This window comes from Eptatretus burgeri, chromosome 10 (genome assembly GCF_056783735.1).
Source record: "Eptatretus burgeri isolate ZD-2024b chromosome 10, Ebu_testis_v1, whole genome shotgun sequence".
Classification (NCBI taxonomy): domain Eukaryota; kingdom Metazoa; phylum Chordata; class Myxini; order Myxiniformes; family Myxinidae; genus Eptatretus; species Eptatretus burgeri.
The window spans coordinates 85,841,013-85,860,864 of NC_140970.1; the positions used below are offsets into that span (position 1 = coordinate 85,841,013).

Genomic DNA, 19,852 nt, shown 5'->3' on the forward strand with positions numbered 1-19,852 from the left:
TAGTAGTAGTAGTAGCAGCAGTAGTAGTAGTAGTAGTAGTAGTAGTAGTAGTAGTAGTAGTAGTCTGTGCTGTCAAAGTAAATGTGCAGTTTCCTTTGTTTTTTTTTCCACAGTAATAGCTCACAAACATAATGTTGTCCTCTCGACTCAAACCATAAAAAGGAAAGGATAAAAGGCACATTATTACTTGGATTAATGTGGTGTTGATGTAGCGTGGGCACGATGGCTTAAATGGCCTCCTCTTGCATTAAAGTTCCTTGTATATCCTGGAAATAATAGGGTTAGATGTGAGCCAGTACTCTGGCTGAATTCCCTGCCTGTCGATGTTAAGTTGCATTAAATTGGTGATCATAAATAAATGAATAAACTGATCAACTAAGTTAATGAGGTGTGGATATAGCACAGGCATATATAGTGGGTAATAGCTGAATGGGGCCAAATGTCCTTCTAACTGCAGACCAAAGTCTCCTTGTAGATGCCTGTGTTTTGCATCTCGTACAAATATTTTTGAATAGTCGTCTGTTATGTGGAAACAGTACGTTGTACCCCTGACAATGGTTATCATTTTAATATTAATCTATCCCCATTGTTGACTTTCACACAATTTTTTGTGATTTGGCAAAATGTGAAAGCCATAGCTTCAAGACTCATATACATATATAGTGGGTTGTGGTCGTGGTGTACAATAGCTGAATAGTCAATTGAAGGATCCCGCATCTTTCACAAAAATTGGCCCATCATGAAAGAAACACTCATCACATGGACAGACTCTCAGTCCTAGATGGGGTCCAGCCAGCACACATGACCTCCTGTTCCAAAGGTTACCAGTAGATATTTCATGTGCGAAAGCAATTTATTTAAATGAAAATGTTATTTGGGGGACCGTGCCACCACCACCCTCTCTGCCAGCTCGTTGCACATCACAAAAGCAGTTTGAAAACAGATTGGATCCATGAGATTCTCAGCATTATGGAACTTCCCATCAAAGGAGCTGTGAAAGAATACCTTCCCCAAAGGATGGCCCAGTTCGTATCATGCTCACCTCAAAATGGACAATCATCCCATTTGCAGAGGTTGCCTGCACATGACCATAAACTCCCATTCACATCTATTAACGATGTTAGTACCCTCCCCCTCATCATCTCCGACATGCACACGTCCTCCCAATCATGTACCCTTTCTCGTCTCCTACTCTTCAGCATCTTTCTACCTCATGTCCCCCATTTCTGCTTCGCCCTCACAGATTTCCACTCCCTCTGCCCCTCCCATCTTTCCCCTGCTCAACACCATCTCAACTCCCCCCCCCATCTTACACCTACTCATAATTCCTCCACCCCCTCTCCACATTCTTACACCCTACCAACGGTGCCCCCTCCCCCGTCCCGAACTGTGTGGACATCAAACATCTGAGGTCTCCTCTCCAACCTGACAGATTTCTCAATCCAGGCTGCTGCTGATAAATCGGGCATCATCTGTTTAACTGAATCCTTCCTCCCACAGGACAACCATGACTCTTTAGTGTCTCTCCCTGGCTATTGTCTCCTCCACTTTGAGAGGCCTGAACCTCGTCCTTGAGGTGGAGTTGCAATTTACATCAACAACTTAATTTCTCATTGCCCGTGAACTGATCTTACACCTCCCAACCACAAGGAGTACCTTTGGTGGTGACTTCGTCTCTGCTCCCACCTTTTGTTTGACTGTGTGTTTGTTGTACCATCCCCCAAACATTGATGACTATCTTCATCTCTCTCTCTCTCTCTCTCTCTCTCTCTCTCTGTCTCTGTCTCTGTCTCTGTCTCTGTCTCTGTCTCTGTCTCTGTCTCTGTCTCTGTCTCTGTCTCTGTCTCTGTCTCTGTCTCTGTCTCTGTCTCTCTCTCTCTCTCTCTCTCTCTCTCTCTCTCTCTCTCTCTCTCTCTCTCTCTCTCTCTCTCTCTCTCTCTCTCTCTCTCTCTCTCTCTGTCTCTGTCCTCTCTCTGTCTCTCTCTCTGTCTCTGTCTCTGTCTCTGTCTCTGTGTCTCTCTGTCTCTCTGTCTCTGTGTCTCTCTGTCTCTCTGTCTCTGTGTCTCTGTCTCTGTGTCTCTGTCTCTGTCTCTGTCTCTGTCTCTGTCTCTGTCTCTGTCTCTGTCTCTCTGTCTCTCTGTCTCTCTGTCTCTGTCTCTGTCTCTGTCTCTGTCTCTGTCTCTGTCTCTGTCTCTCTGTCTCTGTCTCTGTCTCTGTCTCTGTCTCTGTCTCTCTGTGTCTCTGTCTCTCTCTGTCTCTGTCTCTGTCTCTGTCTCTGTCTCTGTCTCTGTCTCTGTCTCTGTCTCTGTCTCTGTCTCTGTCTCTGTCTCTCTGTCTCTCTCTCTCTGTCTCTCTCTGTCTTTCTCTCTCTCTCTCCCTCTGTCTCTCTCTCCCTCTGTCTCTCTCTGTCTCTCTCTGTCTCTCTCTCTCTCTCTCTCTCTCTCTCTCTCTCTCTCTCTCTGTCTCTCTCTGTCTCTCTCTGTCTCTCTCTGTCTCTCTCTGTCTCTCTCTGTCTCTGTCTCTGTCTCTGTCTCTGTCTCTGTCTCTGTCTCTGTCTCTGTCTCTGTCTCTCTGTCTCTGTCTCTGTCTCTGTCTCTGTCTCTGTCTCTGTCTCTGTCTCTGTCTCTGTCTCTGTCTCTGTCTCTGTCTCTGTCTCTGTCTCTGTCTCTGTCTCTCTGTCTCTCTGTCTCTGTCTCTGTCTCTCTGTCTCTCTGTCTCTCTGTCTCTCTGTCTCTCTGTCTCTCTGTCTCTCTGTCTCTCTGTCTCTCTGTCTCTGTCTCTCTGTCTCTCTGTCTCTCTGTCTCTCTGTCTCTCTGTCTCTCTGTCTCTCTGTCTCTCTGTCTCTCACTGTCAGCAAAGATTTCTCTGGGACAAACCACATTTCAAAGTTGACCTCCAAAGCCAGCTGCCGACTGGGCATCCTCCATCGTACAAAGTCCTTCCTTGGCACACCTGAACTTCGATACACCTTTTAGGCCTTCATCCACAGCTTGATGTAGAAATGCTCTCCCCTCGAGCCTGGCAACCCTGCCTCACACCTTGCCCAGTTTGACGCTTTGGAAGCCAAGGCCATCAAAATCATTGGAACCTCCTGCAATGAAGTAATAAAAATCCTGCAATAAAAAAAATCGGTCTATGGGCCGATCATTTGCATTGACATAACATTCTACCTCCTCCTTTTTAGTCTGGCACCCTCTGCTCTTTCCGTGATTCCTTCCCCCTTCCCCACCCCAGGTTTCTGCAGGACGCATGTAGTCCACCAGCAACCCCTTCTGGTGAAACTCCCAAAATCCAGAATCACTGCTCACCTCCAATCATTCATTCTTCCTTTTCCCCACTTGTGGAATCACCTTCAACATTCTCTTCAATATCATTCTTCCCACCAGGATTTCAAGACACCTGTTCACCACCATCTCAGATCGTCCCCCATCCAGAACCATGATCTTTTCTACCCCACTAACTCTCGCTAACTCAACTCTTTCCAAGTCTTCAGTTTTTCTGTCCACTTCTGTGACAGAGTTTGTGGCTGTATCCATCTTGTTCACCTGTGTCTTCCCCTTGCCCTGCTTCTTCCTGCCATCCCTTATTTATCCTTACCTGCCTCTATTTTGTTGCAGAACTCTGCCGTTGATATGTCCTCCCCCCCCCACCCCCCTTTCTCCAATATCTACTGTTCCTTTTGTTTCGTTACATCATGATCCATTCTGTGTTGTAGCTCCTCCATGAGCTTCGACACTGTATCTCCCCCTCCCCCGCCCCCCCACACACACACAAAAATAAAAGCTGTCTGTTCCTGCATCCTGCATTCAGTCAAATGCAGGATGCAGTCATCCAGTCATTCAGTCAAATGCAGTCATCCTGTTCTCCTGTGAAGTCAAATCTGAATAGAAACTACCTCCCTGGTAAAGTACTGGGGGTGGGGGTGAGGTGAGCGTATATCGGGAAAGCTATCCTTCAGATATGACCATAAAGCCGGCTGTCCAATCTGCATAGTTATGTTTTGGAAGTTGAAGTTTTTGACACTCATGTAAAATGTTGGGCTAAAAATCCCAATGATTCAGTACTTAAAGAGAGTGTTTTATCATTTACTCGTCACATCGTCAATTCAGCACCACTTTGAATTCATTTCCGAGACCTATTATCCACCATAACTCTCCTGCTTATAGAAGGTTATTTATTGGTCGGGAGTTGCATCAGTCAAAGTGCACTCGTCGGAGAGACATGAAGCCAAATAGTCCTTTCTGCTTTCATGATCCCATGGTGTCTTTGACAAAGAGTAGGCCGTTGTGTGCTGGTGCCTTGTGTAAATCCCAACATCTGACCCGGACTACCCCTGAGAAGGCAATGGCAAACCATCCAGCGTATCCCTTACGATGAGACTGCTTCAGCAGCACCAGTGCCATGGAAAGGTTATTGACCCATCATAATCATCATCATCATCATCGTCATCGTCGTCGTCGTCGTCATAATATCAGGTACTCGGTGTGATTGAACAGGCCAGTCGTTTTCCTATCTTGTTAACAGTGTGTGTGTGTGTGTGTGTGTGTGTGTGTGTGTGTGTGTGTGTGTGTGTGTGTGTGTGTGTGTGTGTGTGTGTGTGTGTGTGTGTGTGTGTGTGTTAAAATGGCATTCTCATTGCAATATAACCTGCGTTGAACATTAGGTGGTTTGCCATGTTTCTGGGTGTCATGTTTTCAGCATTGGCAAACTAGCAACGGTGTTCAAAACCCAAGGCGAAACTCGTACAGCCACCCAGGAGGAGGAGGCTCAGATCCGACTTGTCAACCATGCAGTGGTCTTCATCTGGGACTGTCCATGCATCATGTGCCATGTGTAAGTTGTAGTCCCAAGGGGGAGAAGGGCATCATGTCAGTGCAATAAGCAGCTTGTTGCCATTACCCTCGCTTTTCTATTGCCTCAATTCTGTCCACCCACCTCCAATCCTGTCCACCCTCGGCTCTCCCTTGACCCACTCAGGTCCTTCCAGTTTCACCTGGTTATCCTCCCCATTTCTAAGTTGAAAGGTAACGTCCATGCTTTCATTTCTCTGTTATCTCATATGTGCAACTGACTTCCCAAATGTGTTGAGACATGGCCCTCCTTCCAGTCTTTTGAGAACTACTCGCCCGGGATGCCTGGGCACAGACTATGCGGCCCACGGTCACCTCATGCTTTGAAATCGAACCCCCTACCTGTCCACCTCTGGTCCTTCCTTTTTACCGTGCCTCCACTGATATGCAACATCTTTGTCTCCTTGTTCTCCTCCGATCCTTAGTTTTGAACCTGATGACCTCTGTCTTTTAGCTCCTCCAAGAGCCTTCGCTGTCACGTGAGCCCCACTACCCCCACACCCCACCTTTGGAGGATGATTAATGCTTGGTGGAATTCCATGTGTGCACAGTCCCGGTTAAGACCACTCGTGGGTCGAAATGTCAGATCTGAGCCTTTCTTAATGCTAGGCAACTACAGGAGCTGGTGGTAGCCTTCGTTGTTGAATATGGATCTTTCCAACTCCAATCAGTTTTTTGTCAGCAGCTTCTCGGTTTCCTTGATCATCGGTGAAATTATTCCTCACAAAGCAACTCTATTTTGTGATTGTTTCATTATGAGAAAGCATATACAGCATCCAATCTTGGTCATTCTTTTCACTGGTCTTTGCTTGTCCCCACTGGTCCCTTTTCAATGTCGATGCTGTATTGGCCGAACTCTGAATGGTATAATTATGGTCAAAACCTGATTTGTTTATTTAATCATTGCTAGCAAATAGCACCCGTCACTTCGCTAACGCGAATACGAAAGGGGGGAGGGAGAAAAAGAGGGGTTACAGAGAGATAGAGATAGAGATAGAGAGTGAAGGGGAAAAGAAAGAGTAGATAGGGGGAGTGAGGAAGGGTGTGGGAGCAAGGAGGGGGTGCCATCCCGAGCGCCATCCATCCTGCAAGCGCCATCCCTCGAGCGAGCAAGGGAGCCATCCCGAGCGAGTTGTCCGTGCCCCGCCATCCCGAGCGAGTTGTCCGTGCCCCGCCATCCCGAGCGAGTTGTCCGTGCCCCGCCATCCCGAGCGAGTTGTCCGTACCCCGCCATCCCGAGCGAGTTGTCCGTGCCCCGCCATCCCGAGCGAGTTGTCCGTGCCCCGCCATCCCGAGCGAGTTGTCCGTGCCCCGCCATCCCGAGCGAGTTGTCCGTGCCCCGCCATCCCGAGCGAGTTGTCCGTGCCCCGCCATCCCGAGCGAGTTGTCCGTGCCCCGCCATCCCGAGCGAGTTGTCCGTGCCCCGCCATCCCGAGCGAGTTGTCCGTGCCCCGCCATCCCGTGCGAGTTGTCCGTGGCCCGCCATCCCGAGCGAGTTGGCCGTGGCCCGCCATCCCGAGCGAGTTGGCCGTGGCCCGCCATCCCGAGCGAGTTGGCCGTGGCCCGCCATCCCGAGCGAGTTGTCCGTGGCCCGCCATCCCGAGCGAGTTGTCCGTGGCCCGCCATCCCGAGCGAGTTGTCCGTGGCCCGCCATCCCGAGCGAGTTGTCCGTGGCCCGCCATCCCGAGCGAGTTGTCCGTGGCCCGCCATCCCGAGCGAGTTGTCCGTGGCCCGCCATCCCGAGCGAGTTGTCCGTGGCCCGCCATCCCAAACGGGGAGGGGTGGGGGAAAGCAAGACAGTGTGAGGTGAGAGGAAGGGAAAGCAGACGTGCGGTGGAGCGTTAATTACAATTTATACTGTCTCATCAAGATGATTCTGCATAGAATAACAGTGAAGATGGAAAGAAAATAATGTCTGAAATCCATTTTCTACCGGTCATACTGTAAATATGGCCCAGAAACAAACATCGCCTCGACACGTCTGGAGACCACATCTACCGGACACATCCAGAGCAAAGCCATCTGGAGACAAACACTGCTCGGACACATCTGGAGACAAACTCCCGTCTGGACATAAATACGGCCGAGAAGCATCCAGAGCCAAGCTGGCCAAGGAACAAACACTGCTCGGACACGTCCGAAGAAAAACTAACGTCCAGACACGCCCAGAGACAAATACCCATCCGACATAAATACCACCTGGACAGGTTCGGAGACAAACACCGCACAGACACATCCAGGACCAAGCTGTCCAGAGTCAAACACCGCCCCAATGCGACTGGAGACAAACATGGTCCAGACATAACCACCATCTGGATATATCCAGAGAGACAGAGACAGACGTGGAAGGAGGGTGCTGCACTGTATTGGGAGGTGGTAGAGCAATGATGGGACAAAGAGTGAGAGAGGTGGGGGTAGGGGAGTTAGCAGAGAGTATACACAACCTGTCAAAAGTTTTAGAACACCCCCATTTTTCTGTTTTTAATGAAATTTAAGCAATTCAAGTCCAGTGAATAACCTAAAATGTTACAAAGCTAACCGGTAAACTGCCAGAGGTTAAAAAAAGTTTAGGTTACCAAGAACTGGAAAATAATGTAAATTTCAGAGTTGTTATAAAGGCCCTTTTCAGGGAACAAGTAATGGGTTGTCAACTGCAGCTGTTCTGCAGCAATGGAAGTAAATTAAGCCTTGTAAGTTGATGCAAACAATTCTGACAGGTGTCTAAACTTTTGTTGATTCTTTACAAACCCTCTCTCTGTAAAAAAGCAGTGTTGGAACAGACTGTGTTACAACACCCTCTGAAACATTATTTGGACAATACTACACTGCAGGAAGTAGTATATTGCTCTCATAATGGCAAGAAAAAGACAATTAACAAAGGAAGACAGACAGGCCATTATAACCCTTAAAAGTGTAGGTCTTTCCTTCAGAGAAATTGCAAAGAAGCCAAGGTGTCAGTGAGTACAGTTTCCTACACCTTCAAAAGGCACTTGGAAATGGAGGAAACTCTGACAGGAAGAGGTCTGGCAGACCCAAAGCCACAACACAATCAGAAGACAAGTTTCTGAGAGTCAACAGCTTGTGTGATAGGCGGCTCACAGGACAGCAGCTCCAAGCACAGCTTAACACTGGTCGAAATAAGGAAGTCTCAGTTTCGATTGTGAAGAGAAGACTTCGAGCTGCAGGTTTGACAGGTCGAGTGGCAGCAAGAAAGCCATTGCTAAGATGGCTTGCCTGGGCCATGAAGCACTGCCAGTGGACTACTGAAAACTGGAAGAAGGTCTTCTGGACCGATGAATCAAAATTTGAAATCTTTGGTTCATCACGCAGGGTTTTTGTACGCCGTTGCATCGGCGAAAGAATGGTTCCTCAGTGTGTGACACCAACTGTCAAACATGGAGGAGGAAGCGTGATGATCTGGGGCTCTTTTGCTGGATCCAGAGTCGACGACTGCACAGAGTGACTGGCACCCTGAACCAAAAGGGCTATCACAGCATTTTACAGCGCCATGCAATACCCTCTGGTCTATGCCGAGGTGGTCAGAGGTTCATCCTACAGCAAGATAACGACCCAAAACATACCTTCAGGCTATGTCAGAACTACCTTAGAAGAAAAGAACAAGACTGTAGGCTTCAAATCATGGAATGGCCAGCACAGTCTCCAGACTTAAACCCCATCGAGCTGGTTTGGGATGAACTGGACAGAAGGGTAAAAGCAAAGCAACCTACAAGTGCAACACATTTGTCGCCCGGAATGGCGGGGCACGGACAACTCGCCCGGGATGCCGGGGCACGGACAACTCGCCCGGGATAAGGTGTAGAAATGTCGCCCGGGACACAGTAGAAAATGATAAGTTTAATACTTTTGTAATTTCACATTTTCTTGTGAATATATATATGGAGAAGGAGGGACCATATCTTTGCTTGCTTAATGTAAATAGGTACATAGACTTCGTTATAAGACTCATTATTTCTTTAAATTATCAGATTTCACAACAGATTTTGACTCATTTAGTCCGGACGGTATCCGATACTTACAAAAGCGATGTATATGTACAGCGATTTGTAACTATGTTGAACAGGCATTCGATAACATGAGTGAGGAAAACGGAAAAGAAAAGAAAAACTTTTACTGTTCGGAAATCATTGCGGCCTGTCAAAGTTAGACCATGGTTGAGAAGGCCAAAAAACATGGCGGCTTCAGACTCCAACGAGGTTACCTAGGATATGCATTAAGACCACATAGAGAGCGGTGACCGAGGATTGCCTGATGAAGGATATAATTAAATAAGGCCGTTAATTATCTTCAAAATGTGTTTTAATTAACCCAAACACCAATTTTCACTCGCACTTCCTTGGAGTTTTCTTCACATGCATGTTAAGTTTCAGGCTGCTTGGTTTTATGGTTTTGGAGTTATGGAGGAGACGCATACTGACATGCTGACACACACACACACACACACACACACACACACACACACACACACACACACACACACACACACACACACACACACACACTGACATGTATTAGTATAGAAGATACTGTTCACAGATATTGATACTCTCGACAGTTGTTCTTGCTTTATGGTTGATTTTTTTTTTGATAAATTAAAAATTGGCCTCTATTGTGATATGCATACACATGCAGTAATAATTGTGACTATATTCTTGCTGAGTCACTGTACAGGTGATTGTAACTTGTAATATTAGTAGGCTATTTATTTATTTATTCATATGCAGCTGGCTGTGACTGCTTGGCTGCATCTTTTTCTGGGGGTGCAGCTGTGCCACTGATGTGGTTCCCCCTGTTACTAGTAAGCTGGTACTCATTTTGCTGACCTCACTTTGATGACAGGCTGAATTAACCTGCCTGGTGTTAATTCAACAAAAAAACAGGGGCTTGAACGACCCTAAAATCTTAAGCCACCCACCATAACCTTGAAGCCAACACCAGGTTTAGTAGCGTTAATAACAGGATAGTTCAGTGGTAGTGTGCCCGTCTTCGTGTTCGATTCATCTGGGTTCAATTCCCGACTCCACTATAAACTGTCACCTTGTACTTCATTGGCAGGTCGTTGGCAGACTTCGGTCAAAGTGCAATGGATGTCTTGATGAATATTTAGCTTTTGGCGAGCATGAAGTACTCTTCCAGGATATAGTCAGCGAATGTCAGGCCAGATGAGATCAGATCTGTGACTTGCTACAGGTAACATGTAAACCTGTACTAACCTGTTTATGGTCGAGTGTTGGCGACCAAACCGGCTCGCCCCACCAGGTCCCCCCAGTCTGGAGGGTGGATAGACATGGACAGCCAGCAGGATTAAATACAAAACCTGCCAAATGGCGGAGCTGCTCCCTGTGAGCCTACATCTGGTGTCAACTACATCTGTGGACGTCATCCTACAGTTGGTTACCTTCCCTCGGAGGTTGGTTGCAGGATTTTCACTCCAGCCATCACAAAACACTTCATTCCACAAAACACACTGAAGTGTGTGTCGGGGTGGTGCTAAAGTGTCATCCACCAGACGATAGTCTCTTTGGGTTGACCTTGAAGCAGTGCCTTCAGGTGGGTGCCTGGAATGTCCCATCCACAAGAGATGGGGATGGGCCAGGCATTTGCCTTGTGGATGGCCAAGACGGAGGCCCTTGGAGTACCAACGGAAAGTGGACACAGCGACGCACTGTTCCGCATGCTCCAGATGTGTGTATATGTATGTATGTCTAGTTGGGGTGTGGGGTGTGTGGGGAGCAGGCAGGGGAGTGGGGGGGGGGTTGGGATGTGGACGGGGATGTGGTGGCATGGCTGCAGGAGGGTATCGGAGGGGCCTGTCACGTGGTGGACCTATGACGTCACAGTCACTTATCGCATAAAGATAAATAAATCTAGATACACGACAATGAATATAATTCACGATGAACTGAAGTCGATTAAAAGTAATATTCATTCAATACAAGCAGTGGATATAGATATAGAGCTTGAATGCTCACTGCTAAATGCTGCTTCTTCAAACTATTTTAGAGATTCATACTCCTGGGAATCTGGGAGGTTGCTCTTAATCCATGAAGACATGACAGGCTGAAGTGACACCAACTTGAGTGCACCTTCCTTCGGAGGGGGTGTTGAGCAGATTCCTTTTTACCTCGGTCTGTTTTTGCAGCGCTAGCAGTGCCGAGCATTCCTGAGACGTCTCTTCTAAGTTGAACCGACAGCCTTGGAAGAGAATCCTATTTGTACAAAAGCCTGATATCTTGCACATCGACCCTTCCCTTCATACAGAGGTTTAGATGTTACTGTTTTGCTGCTGGATCATCTAATGATGTGCAGTATGTACAGATGCACAATGTTGTTGTTTCAGATCTGTTGTGGTACCACCAACATTTCAGCCCAACTTGCTCGAAGAACCATCATTTGACCTTCTCGCTATGCAAGCACATCCAACCTCAATAATCTTCATATCCGCACTTTATGCAGGCCATCGCCATTGTTTCAAGCGTTCCTCCGGCCTCTTTCGCTGTTAAGATACAACTTCACCGGATTTGATGTGTGCTTGGAATAATTGTCTTGCTGGAAGATGAATCTTCACCAAATGAGTTGTGGTCCCCCAGGGAATGGCATGATGGATCAGAATGTGCCCTTGTTTGTCAGCAGTGAGGGTGCCATCAATTTTGTGTAGATCACCGATACTGTTGGCTTGACTACAATACTGGTCTCCTCTCTGCTGTCAAACAAACTGTTGTTGATTGTTGCGGAACAATTTAACTCTGATCCATCTGTAAAGGGGACACATCCTCAGCTCTGCTCCATCCCACCGTTTGTGGTACGACGTGCATTTTAACATCTTGGGTTGGTTACCTTTTCTGAGCAACTGTTCCTATTGGCAACACTTCCAGTGACGACACTTCCTTCTCGTGTGTATCGCACTCAGGATAAGTGTGTTTACTGAAAGGTCTTCACAAGATCTGTGCTTGACCATGATTTGAGCAGGACTTGTACTTTGTTCAATGTACTGGTGCCAACTTGCCTCTTTTTTGCAAAGACTGTGTGGGGTCTTCAACAACTGCCAGCTCATGCTAACAGAAGGGGCACCAAGCTCACCTGGCAATATTTTAGTGATCTGTTTGAGTTTGCACTTGTTCAACCAATAAGAAGCTAAATTGGATTGATCATGTGATGTATCGAGTAAATTTAGTGTTTCCATTAAGATTATGAAGCGGCATAATTACAAACTGCAAAAAGCCAGCACATCAAAACACCATCAAAAGAGGGAGGATAGTCGGTGTATGTTAAACAGATGCCAAATTAACGATGAAAGTCATACTAAATGGTGCTGTCTGGCCTATTCCAAGGAAAAGTTATCTACTTCTTACGTACACAACGATAGTAGGATTTTTCACCCTTTTTCCTCTCTTGTAAATACCCCTTGCATGTTTCTTCACTTCCCCTGCTTCCATCTCCCACCAACCTCCTTTGGCCTCTCTCCCATCTTCTCCCTTGCATAGCTTGCCCTCCTTTTCCTCTCTTATCTCCTTTAAATTTTTCCCAATTCACACCCTTCTCTCCCCCACCCAGGAGATGATGAATCACCCTGCCTGTGACGCACCAAGATGACAGTTTACAGCTCGTTTGGAATTCAAAACCTGTCAGCATTTGCAGTGCTCTAAACTTCTAAATTCTGTCCCACGTGCATCAAAGTTCCAATTTGAAATAACTTTGGTCCAAACAAATTTTAGGTGTGGGTTGGTATTTATTTCTTTATTTCTTTACAAGAGTGAGGCTGAAGGAAGAGCAAGCCAGAACTGATGGTGGGACAAACACCAAGGGAATGAACAAACAGGGGGAGAGGGAGGAGTGGATGAAACTCTGAAACTGGATGTGCCTGATAAAGCGAGTAGTCTAAAAGATTGATATGTATGTAATGAAGCATTTACCTGGGAGGATGGATTGAACAGTCCCGTATTAGCCTCTTAGTCCGAGTGTTGGCCAGAAAAGCGTGCATTAGGGTCCGCACAATGTTTTTGTGATCACCAGACCATCTGAATGAATATTCCGATTGATGCCACTCTGGATCCTTGGAGCATTTTCGTATAACCCCATTAATATGCAAATTAGCGGTGGCCATTGTCGAAATTACTATTTTTCTTAATATCTCCAAAAGTAAGCATCCAAATAGCCTGGTTGAGGTGTTTACACCCATGTTTTTAGGGTCACTGGTCATGATAAACCCACTTAAAATTTAATAACATTTAAATTTAGCTCATTAACATGCAAATTAGCAGTCGCCATTATCAAAATAACAACTTTGCTGAATATCTCCAGAAGTAAGCATCCAAACATCCTGGTTGAGGTATCCAAACCCATGTTTTTAGGGTCACTGGTCATGTTAAACACACTTACAATTTGATAACATTGAAATTTAGCTCATTAATATGCAAATTAGCATAACCCTACCCCCTGAATTTGTCTGCGCCGATCAGCGTTTTTGCAGTACAGTTATACAACAACAACAACAACAACAACAACAACAAAACTGTTTGAAAATAACTTGTGCAGAGCCGTTTATCCCCAGTTCAGTTGTGAAGAAATGGCTGACCTTAGAAGATCAACAGCATGAACTGTTTCTGATTAAGTAAGTTGAGGCTTGTAATGTAATGAAAGAAACATGGAGAACTGAGTTTTAAGTAAGAGTAATGTCTTCTAATACAGTGGATTGATCGATATTATTTGCAAGCAAGTTTTTTTTATTTATTATTTAACATGATCTGTCTGAAAGCAACTGTGTATTTTTATTGATTTTATAAAAGTACACAGGGTGGAACCTGTTTCCTGAGAATTTTTTAAAATACGAACAAAGAAATTAAATGTTTACTGATGTTTATAATTACCTCTATTGTTGCAGGTTGAGGCTCCATCACCATGGGAGACTGTTTCTTCAGTCCCTGTGATGCATCTAAAGCTGGAAAACCTCTGGTAACAGTTGGTCCAGACAGAGTGCGAAGTATCATCCGGTCAAGCAAAGCAAGACAAGATGGTATACATGAAGAACTTGAACAGAGATTACAGGCAGACAAATCAATCGAGCTCAAATGCCATAGAGACCGTGTGTCAACGTACACATCATGCTCACACATAGAAAGACACTTGAAACGAATGAGTAATGTCTGTTTGGAAGATGCTTCAACAAGCAAAAGAAGCCGCTGTTCAAAGACGACGGTATTTGACTTTCAAGAACATTGCATTTTTTGCGGAGAAAAGTGCATCATGGACTTTGATAAGAAGAATCATAATCGTTGGCAGCGAGTTCTCTTTTGTAGGACTGCAGATCGTGTTGATCGGACAACTTTCAAACAAACTATTCTCGATGTTATCGATTCCCGCCAGGATGAAGAAGGACGCCAGGTCAAGATACGATTAATGGGCGCAATCGGCGATCTTCATGCTGCTGATGCGAGATATCACGATGACTGCAGAAAGTCCTTCATGGCACCCCGTTCTGTTGCAGCAGCAGCAGCTGTGGCAGAGAAACTCAGGACATTGAGCCAGCTGTCAGTTCTACCATCCTATCGATGAAAAACGACATGTTGCACATCTGGAATTCAGTAGATGTCTGCAATATGAACAAGGATCATGGAGGAAAGCTATACTCTCGACGAACCCTGTTATCCAAATTGTTGGATATACTTGGCTCTGAGCTTCTGATTCTGTCTGGTGAAGGTGTCGCTAGTTTAATCGTCGCAGAGTGTCTACTGCAATCAACTGAGTAGCATCAGATGAAGATGACACCATTGATGTTTCCAGAGAACGAATTGCCAAGAAGGTTGCACAGGAATCTAAGCAATTGTCGTCCGACCCCAGTTCCTATCAGACTAGAATTAATATAGATATTGCTCATGAAGCAGTGAGTTCAACCCTTCAATTGCTACTCTCCAAAATATCAGCTAAACTGGGCTGCACACTTCCAGGAGCTCTGATAGGAAACGTCAAAACGAATATGATCACCAATCGACCAACTACACTCCAAATAGCACTGGGAGTTCTAGTCAGTCGTAAAAGCTTCATCGAGCAGTTGTACAACTATCGTGTGACCTGTTCCTATGATGAGTTTCAGCGTTTCAAGGGATCAGCAGCAAAGGCTGCAACTGTTCACTCCGGGATTAGGGGAACCTCCAATGCTGAATGTGGCCTCGTTCAGGTTGTTGCTGACAACTTCGACACAAATATCTCATCCCAGAATGGACTCGTTTCAACACATTCTCTTGCAGTACTACTTACCATGAAAGATGAAGAGATATCTTCCACATCTGAAGATGAAGCCATCATCAGACGATTGACCCGTGATGAAATGAAGACACCTGTGACAGAAGACATTTCGGTTCAAAGGTACAAGGGACCTGAGAAACCAGCGATGCCAGTTGAAGAAGCCACACGTGTGGTGTTACCTCTCCGTGTATTGGCTCATCAAGCTATACAACTTAGGAGAGTTCAAGATATGGATTTCTCTTTTCTGAAGCAAATCACTTCTGATCAGAACACACCAGAGTTTGGTGGCTTTAATACGAAGCTCTGCAGAGAGCAAGGACGATCCATCCAACCTGCAACGAGGGCCATTTATACACCACTCATAGATATGGATCCAGCTGATCCGGACACGATGTTTACAGCAATGGAGGGAAAACGCTTGACCGCAGAGTGTGGACAAACCGTAACCATCTTCACAAACGACCAACAGCTGTATCGAGTGGCCGTTAATGTTAAATGGGTTTATCCTGAGCGATTTACCCAATTCATACCAAGGCTGGGCAGCATGCATACCCTTATGAGATTCATCGGTTGTGTGGGGAACTTGATGGCTGAAAGTGGGCTGGAAGACGTGATGAAATCTGCCTTTGGAGGTGTTGCTCATATGCTTGGTGGAAAGAAGTTTCCCCAAAACTTCAGGGTCCTGTGATTGGTGACTGAGGAGGTCCTTCGTTCCAGCGTGGCTCAGGCAGAAAGGCATGAAGACTTGATGGACACTCTTGAAACCAAAGCAACAAAGAGCATGACCGCACAACCATGGGAACAGAACCTTGTGAAACCTGTATTCATCATGATGGTGTTTGTTCGTGCTGAGCGTGAAGGAGACTGGCCATCTTTGTGCTACGAAGGAGATGCTCCCCTACTTCTTCATGGCTGGACATCACAACTATGCTAGATATGGGCTCCACTACCTTCGATCGATGGAAAGGCTTCATGGAGACATTCTGGAAATGTTTCTTAAAAGGAGATCACGTGATGCGGCACAAGAAGGGCCTATAGAAAGGCATATGGTCGGATATGTACATCGAGTCCACGTTCATGCGCTACGGTCATGGCATACATGGAATCGTTGGCATTACACTGAAGCCTTCTACACTGAAGAAGTGGACCTATAGTATGCACACGTTTAGTCAGATAGTCCACGATCTCACAGATATGTCTGAGGGGCACATAGTCACAGAGGTGACCATTCACAAGGAAGAGAAGCCATCACGCATACGATCTGATGCAGAGGACCGAGATAACATAAGGAGAAAACTCCAGTCCTGTATCGACCCACTTGACCCAAACGAACATGCAGACAGAGTTGTCAACATTGTAACTGGCAGAATTGGACCAGAGAAGGAGAACGCGCCATGGGCAGTTGACATTGGCCGAACACAGATACATTCGTATGAAGAAAGCTGGCCAGCAGGATCCAACGCTCCCTTATCTAAACAAGTCATAACTATGGCAGTGACACGGAAAGTCATGCATGTGGGATCTACTGAGATTTGTGATCTAAATCTCATCTACTCCAGGGTCATGGGACTCCAACAAAGTCAAAACATCAAACTATGTGACGTCTTAGAGTACGAGCTTGCACCTGTGCCAACATCAATGTTCATTGAAAAGGGGGAGATGAGAATAGCAAAGACCAAGTCGACATTGAAGAAGAATCTCCAAGTGGAAATCTCAACAAAACTGGGTCCACAACCTGAAGTCACCATCTGAGATGGTTGTGCTATCCTCTGGTTTATTCATTGGTCTAACAGGGGAATTGTGCAAGACTTTGTTGACAACTTCATGAGCTACATCATGGCAAAGGTGGACAAATCAGATGTATATCTGGTATTTGACAGATATCATGATTTCAGCATCAAGAGTGGAACAAGATTAGCGAGAGCTGAGCAGTAAGCTAGCAGGCACCACAGGTTGAACCACCAGACTCCACTGCCTCCACAGTTGGTGAGAACAAAGTTCAGCTGTAAGAACTGATTTGCCAGATTTGCCAGACGTTTGTCAACAGAGAAAGCAGAGCCAACACAGGCTCGTCATTACGGGACAGGAGTCTACCCCAGTGGAAATACACCACCGAGCCCAAAGGTGTCGCACTGATTTGAAGACTATTCATGAGGAGGCAGATGTCATCATGATTCAGCAAGTCGCTAAAGTTGCCGAAGATGGCGCAAAATGCATCACAGTCATCTGTGATGATACTGCTGTGTTCATCTTGCTTGTGTATCACTTCGCAGAACTTCATCTGCAATGCTGCGTAACAATGGAAGCAACATGTCCTGGCCGATCGTTGATCGACTTTGGGGCCACTGCCAGAAAGCACGCCGGGATGGTGCAAGACCTACAAGCTTTACACACACTGACAGGTTGCGACACCATTGCCCAGATGTATGGTAGAGGTAAACTGACTGGCAAGAAGACACTCGCAGCAGGCCATTCACTTCAAAAACTTGGGAATGTGGATGCATCTATTGACAATGTCATCGCCGAAGCCACTGTGTTCATGGCTGTTTGCAATGGTAGCAAGGAGAGAAGCAACATGTCTGATGTTCGCAAAGAGGTGTGGTCTATGAAGATGGCGAAACCAAATGCCATCAAAGCACCAGACCTAAAGGCTCTTCCACCAACTACAGAGTCCTTTGAACAAAACGTGCAACACACTCATATCCAGACAGCAATATGGAAGTCAGCTGCTGAGCTGCAGCCATCACCTCTGTATCCCACTCAATACGGAGGGAAACGTGATGAGGCATCAAGATCATTACTTCCAATTATGCTGCCGCCCAACGTCGCTCTTGCACCACCAGAGATCTTGGAGCTAATACGATGTGGATGTTCCTCCAACAAGCAATGCTACACAGCTCAATGCTGCTGTACAGCAGCCAAGTTACCATGCACAGTTTTCTGTATGTGCCATGGAGATACTGGCTGCAGGAATGAGCGCACCAAGACAGCTGCTGCATTTGCCCTTGATGATGACTCTGACACTGAATGAGACACCAAGCACTGAAGTAGCCTTCAGAAGGTATACATACATATGTGACGTGTGTATATATATATATATATATATATATATATATATATATATATATATATATATACATACATACATACATATGTATATATGAACATTTGATTTACACAGGAATGTCTTCTTTTGTTCATGTTGTAAGCTGCTTTAATTGCATATTGTTGAATCTGTATGAATAATGACGTGATCTATATTCACAAAGACTGAAGTGTTTTTTTTTCTTTCTATATGTCTATTTATCTACTTGGGATCCAAAAGGTCCTGAGTTCAAGCCCCGTTTGGGCCACTGAATTAATACACCAGGGGGTTGACTCAGCCTGTCATCCTTCCGAGGTCGGCGAAATGAGTACCAGTGTACTGGGCCGGTGTATACCCCGGTTAAAATAGGTGTACCATATCCCTGTGTCGTAAGAGGCGACCAGGGTTGCGTCAGGAAGGGCATCCGGCGTAAAACATGTGCCAAATCACTATGCGGATCATACGGATGATCCGCTGTGGCGACCCTTAACGGGAGCAGCCGAAAGAAGAAGAAGAAGAAGAAGAAGAAGAAGATGTCTATTTATCTACATTTTCAATAATGGCAACTGCTAATTTGCAGTTTTTTGCAGCTAAATTTCAATGTTATCAAATTGTAAGTGGGTTTATCATGACAAGTGACCCTAAAAATATGGGTTTGGACACCTCAACCATGCTGTTTGTATGCTTATTTCTGGAGATATTAAGAACAAGCTCAAATGAGCTCAGATACTCGTCCTCTTAATGATGACGTCATAAAAACGAATATGACGTCAATGTGATGTATCAGGTTTGCGATAAATTATCTGTGGTAACGCCCGGCTTAATTCCCGCAAACAAAATTCAAACAGCTTGCCTAGTTTCGGAGATAATGGTATAGGCGATTTCCATTAGCGGCGATATTATGACGTCAACTTTTTTTCTCGGAAGAATTTCCAAAATCGGAGATAGTTACTGCCTGCGTGTGGGCTTTCTGCATATACATGGCAAGTTTCACGAAGATCCGATGAAAACTCTGGGTTGTGAAACAAAAAATAGGAATGACGTCATAAAAATTGATATGACATCATAGTGATGTATCATATGTTCGGTAATTCATCTCTGCTAATGCCCTGTTCGATTCCCGCAAACAGAATTCAAAAAGCTTGCCCTAGTTTCGGAGATAATGTTTTAGGCGATTTCCATTAGCGGAGATATTTTGACGTCATAACTTTTTTTTCTCGGAGGAATTTTCACAATCGGAGATGGTTACTGTCTGCGCAGGGAATTTTTACATATATATGCCAAGTTTCAGGAAGTTTCGATGAAAACTGTAGGCTGTGAAACAAAAAAGTCCACGAGAAGAAGATGAAGAACAACAACGTGAGTAAGGCTTAGAGATCCTCCACGAGGATCTAAAAGTTGTTATTTTGATAATCTACTATCTACTCAATCTACTCCAGGATACAAATAGATCCCAAAAAGGACCTTCTTGTAGTACACAGGACTGAGATTGTTCGCAAGCTCTGTGATGTTGATTACGTGTTTGTGTTCACCAGCACCTGTAATTCCAATTATTACACAAAGAATGCAATAGATTGCTGAGAGATTTGACCAGTAGCTTCTGAGCAACTCCAGATTTGCAACAGCAGTCGAAAAAAAACTGAGCTTTATTCTCATC

The 19,852-nt window shown here is 45.6% G+C and overlaps 1 protein-coding gene across 1 annotated transcript in view; it reads left to right on the forward strand.

Moving 5' to 3' along the window:
- LOC147019012 (uncharacterized) overlaps positions 1-17,122 on the forward strand; it is a 39,632-nt gene extending 22,510 nt beyond the window's left edge. The window contains exons 3-4 of the mRNA XM_085899157.1: positions 4,699-4,833; positions 13,750-17,122. Of these exons, the coding sequence (XP_085755283.1) occupies positions 14,842-15,798 (957 nt within the window). The 5' untranslated portion in view covers positions 4,699-4,833; positions 13,750-14,841 and the 3' untranslated portion in view covers positions 15,799-17,122. The remainder of the gene's footprint in view (positions 1-4,698; positions 4,834-13,749) is intronic.
- Positions 17,123-19,852: the final 2,730 nt, after the last annotated feature.